At 48.3% G+C, this 8,450-nt stretch overlaps 2 protein-coding genes across 4 annotated transcripts; one reads left to right on the top strand and one right to left on the bottom strand.

Annotated features, from left to right (window-relative positions):
• Window positions 1-960: 960 nt before the first annotated feature.
• On the bottom strand, window positions 961-5,465 carry LOC129600810 (uncharacterized). Of its 3 annotated transcripts, XM_055499406.1 has the most exons (5): window positions 4,397-5,465; window positions 3,369-4,327; window positions 2,290-3,039; window positions 1,969-2,162; window positions 966-1,098 (listed from the first exon to the last, which is right to left on the bottom strand). In XM_055499406.1, the coding sequence occupies exons 2-4, from the start codon at window positions 4,298-4,300 to the stop codon at window positions 2,018-2,020; spliced, it is 1,827 nt and encodes a 608-aa protein (XP_055355381.1). In that variant the 5' UTR covers window positions 4,301-4,327; window positions 4,397-5,465; the 3' UTR covers window positions 966-1,098; window positions 1,969-2,017. The 3 variants fall into 3 exon arrangements, 2 of the variants coding, with proteins under 2 accessions (XP_055355381.1, XP_055355380.1); XR_008692137.1 differs by having other exon boundaries at window positions 961-1,098; window positions 1,246-2,162; window positions 3,369-5,465; XM_055499405.1 differs by having other exon boundaries at window positions 3,369-5,465.
• A 1,022-nt stretch (window positions 5,466-6,487) lies between these two features.
• LOC129600811 (uncharacterized) lies at window positions 6,488-8,450 on the top strand. Its single transcript, XM_055499408.1, has 2 exons — window positions 6,488-7,463; window positions 8,053-8,450. Exons 1-2 carry the CDS (start codon window positions 7,329-7,331, stop codon window positions 8,248-8,250), a joined length of 333 nt encoding a protein of 110 aa, XP_055355383.1. The 5' UTR covers window positions 6,488-7,328; the 3' UTR covers window positions 8,251-8,450.

Below are 8,450 nucleotides of genomic sequence, written 5' to 3'. Positions count from 1 at the left end.
ATAGTTATTAATGAGTTAGAGGGATTGTCAATTAATTTCGCACGATAGGTTTATTTGCATGCTGACAAATATTTCTATATTATTATTTACCGTAAAACCCGATATTGACGCCCTGGGCTTTTATTTTTTCGAGAGCTTTGGGAGGGGGCGCTTAAAACCGCAGGGGGCGTCTAAGATTTCAAATGAATAACGCGCTCATCTTACTTCACCTTTTACGAGATAAATATGTATGAACATTACAGAAATAATTCAGTAAAAAATACATCCGTTAGAAAATCATGGTTGTACGGGTGTGCATAAGTGGAATTTAAATAATTTAGAAAAATGTACCATTCAGACTGTACCGACAACAGACTAAAAAAGCGCGGCGCCGCAACTTGATAAGCGCCCCGGGGCGATAATTTCGGGGGGGGGGGGGGGTTTCTATAATTTCGTGGCCTAAACAAAGGCAGACCAGTAAAAAAACCAAGGACATTTCATCCGGAACAGGAAGTTAGGAACTGCCACGATGCGCGCGTCTACGGCGCGCTTAAAGCAAGGGAACAGTCAGTCCCCACAGGAAAATCCATGTCATCCGATCGAGCCTAAGAGAAAAAAATCAGCGGTTTAAACTTGTGCAGTCGTGAAGATAATGCAGCGCGAAGCTCACATGATGTGACTCCACGCCCATTATTATACAATTTAAAATTAGATTAATTAATCGTCAAAAATAAATCAATACAGTTGTCATACGCCACCCGCAGGGGCTGCCCAATGCGCAGCTGTTTTTGTAATAATTCCACAAAATGCTTTTCAAAATCGCCATCCTGGCATACAGTAAGTGCCGTACGTTCAAGCTGAGTTTACGTGATTTCTTCAAATCGACAGAAAATATTCTAACTCGAAACTTTTACTTGCAACTTTCTATTTTCCATAATAGAATGATTCTGAATTCTACGATTCTGAAGAGGACGATTCTGACCGGGTAGGGGAGAGAATGGATCAGCACATCCACCAGGATCGGGTAGTCTGAAAACCCAGCGAGGCGCGCATGAATCGCGGTCTGGATGGCTTCTACGTCCTGCGGGCGAGCGCGCAGTCGGTGTGCCTGCGATGGGCCTGCAACACACAAAATTCCCCTTCTGGAGAGCGATCCACTGAATGCGCTGGTTATGCTCAAGAAAATGGTACAAGATCCAGCTGCTGTCTGTTCGCTACTCACACGCTTCTTAAAAAATACAACACAGCTATCCCATCTGTACTTACGCAGATTCCCATGCAACTCGATCCGCGACATTTTACAAGACGAGATTTTGTACAGTAAATAAACGCTTGCAAAAAAGCAGATATAATTAATGTTTGTTTTATGACAGATAAAAATGGTCAACACTAAGTATAGTATTAGAACCACACAAATTCTCTCTGCGGACCATCTCGTAGTGCAGGATGGCCACTCAAGACTGACCGAGGGCGAAGCACCTGTTGCTGACACAGCGCAATAGAGAAATTGCTTCCACCAGTAGTGCAGATCCTGAGCTACGCGATCACTTTCGCCTCACTACGTTTGAGGTGTAGAGCAGCCGCCCTCGGTGATTGGTGGTGTAGGAAATGTACGTTCACCCACAATCACAAACCGATCAATTTCTACATAAAATTTTTTTCTTTATTAGCTCGAGCCAGTCACGTCACAAGTTTGTAACACAAACAGGAATAATTACAACAGAAAAATTAGAAAAGAAAAAAAAAACATAAAAAGATACAAATTATCATTACGGTATCATTAATTTCACGTTTCTGACTTTAATTCTTGTTCAATCAAATTTTTTAATTTATTTTCGGGATCTTTTCTGATGTAAATAAAAATAATACCACCACTTCAGTATCGTATGAAGGTGGTAAGGCGAACGTCTTCCGGAATTTTACTGTCTTTGCATTTGTTTTGTCCTACGATTCGCATTCATGTCGTAAAGTCTATGTATCATGACAGACCTGCTCGAATAATCAGCGATAGTGGATTATTGGGTGTGGAACATTACTGTTACGGTTCCGCGGCGCCAGCGTCATCCGAACCGCTGCGCGGGCCCCACATGGAGTCCAGAGCGAAGACGGTTAGACGGGTCAGCTGCGGCAGCGGGGTGCTGGGGAAGTCGGCTTCCTCCCATGCCGGTCCGCCCGGCTCCGTACTGCAACACACAACCGGTGAATGAGCACTGACTGTAGTCCACCGTGACCTTTCTTATATTAGTCCAGGACGCCGGTTCCTTTTAGCAAAGACGAACACACGGTTAAATGGGGCGTGGTGATACGTACGCGGTGAGGAGATGGCGGAGGACGCGCCAGTAGGTGTCGCGCGTGCGCCAGTACGCGTACATGTCCGTGGCCACCCGGCGCATCTCCGCCGGCGGCTCCGGCAGCGCGGCCTCCATGGCCGTCCGCATGGCGGTCAGAGTCGCGACAATGTCCTGGCCGCAGTCCAGACGCAGGAAGGGCACGGCCACCCGCAGCGGCGGCGCCGGGTCGCGGCTCTGGTAGGGCTCATCGGTCAAGGGGGTGAAGTCGGAGTGCCAGGAGGGCCGGCAGTGGTGGAAGGCTTGGACGGCGTCGTTCTGGACGTAATCAACCAGGATCAGCTGGCCGCTGCACACGTCCATCAGCGGTGACAGGTGGTGCAGGGGAAAGTAGAGCGGCGCATGGGCACTGGCCTTCCATTCACTGACCACCGCCCAGACGGTGGGCAGGTCGCCGGTTACGACGCAGCGGTGGCAGATGATACGCTGCAGTGCCGCGGCCGGTGCCGGTCGGAGCATTCTGACCAGCTGCCGAATGAGGGTCACGTCGCTGCTGCCCACACGCAGGCTGCGCTCGGCCAGACGGTGCTCGCCGGGCCGCCACCGGCTCAGCACCAGCGTCCGCACGTCACGGGTTACACCGTGGTACAACAGTCGGCCCAGACGGTACATTTCGTCGTACATGTTAGTGCTGCGTACACGCCGGCCGAAATCCAGCAGACAGTGCCGGTGTCGGCAACTGGTGGCCACCTCGTGCCAGGCCTGACTAACCCTGCAGTCAAGGTTATACATGCAGCTTACTTTTACGGTTGTACCGTACACTGGCTTGATACAGGCGCAGATACAGTACGGGAGTTACGAACGCCTTTACGTTCATATCGGATTCATAATAATTATTAGTTGCGTAAAGGTAAGTAGAGCCGAAAAGGCGAATTCATGGGTCAAGGCCCGTTAAGCTTAGGTAGCGTAGTGGCTATTGCTTTGAACGCCAGCATCGCACTACCCGTATCTTAGTACAAGATTCACTCACCCACCTACGTCACACAGGCGGGGCATACGCAGTAAGCTGACGTACTGGAATCTGTTTAATATTAATTTTACCGTTGCAGCCTAGTTCGGGTGACGATATCCATCATGTCCAGCAGGCACTGGATGATTTCCAACGGCAGACCAGCCAACCGCCCGCTGTCGCCGTCCTCCTGCGCAACTGCACTGCTGCCATGCTCTGTGATATCTGCATTAATAATACCCATATTATCGTTAGCCAATACCCCGTTCTGCAAGCAGCGCCGGACGCATTCCGACAGCATCTCGGCGCTCCACGGACGATCCTCCTCTTGACGCTGCCAGATGAGAAACTTGACGGAATCCGAGCCGAGGCGCATATAATAGCGTGTGTGTTGGATCCCGTAGGTTGTGTGCCGCGGCCGGCCATTCAGTGCCCGGTGCTGCGCAATGAACACCGCACGATTCATCTCGAACTGCAGTCGATTGGTGTCGATACAGTTGACGTGCGCCACGTCCAGCGTGTCCGTCGTGTAGGCGGTGTAGACTCCCTCGCGCGGCGACGCGGGGGGCTGCAGCAGCGGCCGACGCGGCAGCTGCGGTGCGGCAGTACGTAGCAGATGCAGGAGATGGCGCTGCGTCGATCCATCGGCCGTCGTCTGCACGCAGCACAACACACGGCCGCGCTGCCACCAGCCGACAACGGCGCCCGGCTGGAATGTCAGCGGCGCCGCGGGGTCGCTGCGCAGCGCCGCCAGCACCGTGTCGGCGTCCCGGCGCGGCCCCGCGAGAACATCGTGCGGGAAGACGCGGTGGGCGGGCAGCCATGCGGCCGGTAACGCGGTGCAGTGGAAGTTGACGAAGATGTGCTGCTGGTCGTCGGCAATGTCCTCGATGAAGCCCAGATACCAGGCGTCGTTCTGCTGGACCATCACGGTGTTCCCGTTGCTGACACTGCGGCCAAAGCGCCGATACGGCCACGGCTCAAAGCCCACTTCCAGTTGAAATGCCCAGTCCGATTCCATCATGCCACGCTAACGCAGTAGCTCGTCGCACTAGCAGCAGCGGAAATACAAGTAGGTAATTACTTCAGGCTTCAGTTACCACCGTACCAGTATACGTACACTCGCAGAAATAGAAGTAGCATAATTTATTTTATATGCGATGTGTACAAGTATCGCTGGAGTCAGTCGTATCAGTTCGTCAGCGGTTAACAGCGCCTTGCAGGACGATATATTAATATGCACTAAGTCCATCTTTGAACCCGAGATCTCCAGATCTAGACAGTAAACGCATCAACGAAGGCCAATAGAAACAGCTGGCAGTGGCAATAAACACCAAAATGTCGGCTGGAAAACAGGTAAAGAACTTGTATAATATAGAAGAATAAATGATTATAAATCACACGCCACATCCAGTGCGCGTTAGCTATATATTATATACATGTATAATAATGTATTATTTATATATTATCAGCCTTTAATGTCAACTCAACAGCAACACAGGATCATCGGTAGCTTAACAGTATCACCGTCACGAAAACGATCAAAACAAGCCGTACTCGGGGAAGCCGTCATTTAAACGTCAATTACCTTCTGTCAATAATGGGGAATAGTAAGTAGTAAGTACTGTAGCTGCCAGCGTGGTACTGTACGTTGCATCAGCATGACATGCGTGCCATGTGCAACTGTCAGTCACTACAGTTGTAAACTGTACCAATTGCGCATAGGCGCATCGCGCACTTACTTACATCGAATTTCACCAAGCACTTACATACAAAGTAGGCAAAACCGCGCCTTTTTTGCACAGCTTGCGTGTAAGTATGTACGGGATAAACCTGACCGCGTGCGCACAACAGCCATGACGCACATACTTCGATAAAAAAGCTGCGCTGACAACGTGTTTTCAAAGTTCTCCCACATCATTATCATATTTTAACCGTAAATAGTCCTATAGGTAAACCTGCTGAAAACACCCAAACAAATTGCAATATGAATAATTAAAATAATTAAGAATAAGAAGTAAAGTTTCACAATTAGATTTAGGAACGCTTCTGGGTAGCCAGATCAAGCGGGAGCCCGCAGCGCTGCTATACAGTGCAACATATAAACTTCATGTCAGATGCAGTCAGACAATACAGAAAAAAAATCCGATCAACTCATAGCCTCATACTAGAATACATAAATTTGAATTATAAAAATTTAATATTTGACTTACCAAACTTTCTACAGGGCTGTCCAGAAGTATGACTGGCAGTCGAGTGTTAAGTCAAATTCAGCAAAAAACACAAAAAGCAGTACTACGGCTGGGTAGCCAGCAAGCAGGGTTCCCTGCGATGCGATGGCAATAAATGTCAATGAATATTACAAATCACACAGAAAGCCACATGGATTCTAAAACCTTGTAGCCTTTCTTAGTTAATTCGTAATACTCCTGGCGATAATCAAGGACAGTGTTAAAAGATAATTAAGACAATCTGATGTGATCAGAGAGAAGGAACGCATCTGGGACAAGCAACAATATTCGCCACTAATATTCTGGGATCCCAGAACAGTAGGCTTTCCTGCACTAGGACCTGATAAGTTAAACCTACACTTACTTTAAAAAAATTATTATAAATAATAATTTTTAACAAGTTTAGAACAAAAGTTTCTAAAGAAGGCAAGAAAACTGGTCCTCGCATTGCGATAAATCCGTTGCTGATTCGAAGTATGGGGAAAGAATCACTTGGTTTCGAATTTCGCTATTGGCGGTGGGCAGCCTCGATCTAACTCAAAATGCTGACCCACCAATGAAAATCGCAGAAACGCGAAGTTTGTAAGTAGCTGGGCGTCGCTTAGACCCGTTACAAGGTACGCCTGTCTTCGTAACGGTTTTTGTTGACGCCCCCCGACAGACATCGAGCAAAAAGCGACTTACATCGAAGCCCAGCCAATCGGGACTTGGTACGCCTATTTCTCGCTTCGATGTAAGTCGCTGTTGCTCGATGTAAGTCCGCGTTTTAACTCTGCGCATCCTTTCTAGTAGAAAGGATGCGCAGAGTTAATATGATAGATTTCCTTGATCTCCAGCCTGCGATTGCATCGGATTACTGTATAACCGTAGTCTAGAGTAGCTGAACAGAGGAGGCAGACGGCCTTTTATTCCTGCCTCGCGCCAATGGAAATGTTGCCCGCCGCTTTCCCTGCCTGACTCGATCACAGATACTCGGATTGTACGTACAATACAAACCGGCTGGCACGCAACAGTGGGCAACACCATTGCTCCAATTTTCTAAATTTCTTGTTAACGTTTCGCGATCTTCAGACCAGAACTGTTTGCCGTAAATGGGGTTGCTCAGCAGAGGTGGTAAAGTGCAGACCGATGTCCGAACTTGGCAACTGAAAGGCCAAGCTGGTCAGTCTACCGCTTGTGTAACCGTCCGCGACCAGACCCCTTTATTGATAAACCGGATAAATGATAAACCATAGACAATATGATGATAGACGATAAACAATGTGATAGAAATAGAAGGGTGTGGAGGGCGGGTTTTCGCTTTCGACGGCAATTTCTTTTCAAACTATTCCGAAATTAAATAAAATATGCTAGTATAACTTAAGCTTAATATGCCACGTCCATCGGAAGTTCTGCATAGCAACACGGTAAACTTACGATCGCACGTTAACGACAGTTATTGCTGTACAATAACTGACATTATTTACATACTGCTTTTCGGAGATATTGGCTGCATCCAGTATCTCCGAAACAGTGGCAATAACCAGCAAAATGCCGGCTTGAAAACAGGTATTTAAAAGAACTTGTATGTGTATGTGCATGCGATGTGCATGATTCCGGGACGGTGAACGAGACCGGACCGGGGCACCGCGTTACGCGTGGCACCTGGATGATTTTGTGGCAGCATGCCGCGGTCTGCCACGTGTGAGGCCATTCAGCTGGTCCGCGGTGCTTGGTCGCTCTGGAGTACGGCCGGCTGCGAGCGTATGAGTACCTTGCCGTGCAGCTGGACGTCGATCTGCCCATGACGCGTCTGCCGCTGACAGTCAGCCGTGCTTGCGCATGTACAGCTTCTGGAGAGCATTGGACGCGGCGTTGCCGGCGGCGAACGACGCTGAGGTGCAACGGCTTTCGGAGTGGTTGGCGTCGATTGCAGCGGAGGAGAGCAAAGGGTTTCACCGCATGGCCGTCTGCAGAGTACGTACGAACATGGAAATTTCATCAATTTCTCGTTAACAACCATGAAAATCAAACAGGGAGCTAGCGTAGTTTTCTGGAAGTACAGAGTACAGCGTAGGATAAAAACCTTTCCATCTTCATTTAACGCATCAAACGATTCTTTGTTCGTTTTCCTTGCTGGTGGTTTATACTTCGACATTCTCGTTATTTTAATTAATTCCGCTGTATGAATTAGTATGTGAATCACCCACAACTCAACTTCTCCCGTGTTGGTCTTGACAAAAACATGATTACAAAAACATGATTACAAAAACAGTTAGGCTATCCGTTCGGTAGAGGGATTTATAATTTATATGTTGATTTACACAGCGGAAGTGATTAAAATATTGAGAATGTTGAAATGTGTGTATTGGGTGTGCTCCTGTTGAGTGTTGCACACTCCATAATACGTACTGTAGTTTGATCCGTGGACCGATTTCGACGATTCATTGTTTGACTGTACTTCGTCACTGTACCATGATTGAAGGGGAGACAGTTACGGCGTGCGGCAGCGATCCAGAGCTTGCGGAATCGTTTCCATTACTAACGCATTTTCTTGGTTTGGTAGTTGTTATGCACGACGTACGCGCAGACGGCGGATCCGCGTCCGTCCTTACATTACCGCGGGAACCAGTGGTGGACGGATGGACTGCAGGATCTTCGCTGGGAGAAACCATCTCGCATTGCACTGCGCTTCCTTCTTCTCCTGCCCGAATGCCTGCGTTTTGAAATCACTTACTCACCGGCCTCGTCGGACTCAGGGTAACCGTGCCGGTTTCCACTCCTGTATACTATATACTGATTTGTGATACTTTTTGTAACGGCGTTGTTTGCGTTTTTGTGGGCGCTGCGGGAGCACACGCACTTTGGCTTTTTTGGCACTTTTAATTTCTAAGCACTAAGTTTCTAGCCAACAAAATAACTTAAATAAAAGCGCTCATGGCCATAACATCATCAGAATAAAGA

Source organism: Paramacrobiotus metropolitanus, unplaced genomic scaffold, assembly GCF_019649055.1.
Source record: "Paramacrobiotus metropolitanus isolate TYO unplaced genomic scaffold, Prichtersi_v1.0 Parri_scaffold0000197, whole genome shotgun sequence".
Lineage (NCBI taxonomy): Eukaryota > Metazoa > Tardigrada > Eutardigrada > Parachela > Macrobiotidae > Paramacrobiotus > Paramacrobiotus metropolitanus.
The sequence above is the reverse complement of the archived record's forward strand: the minus strand, read 5'-3'. Positions and strand labels throughout refer to the sequence as shown.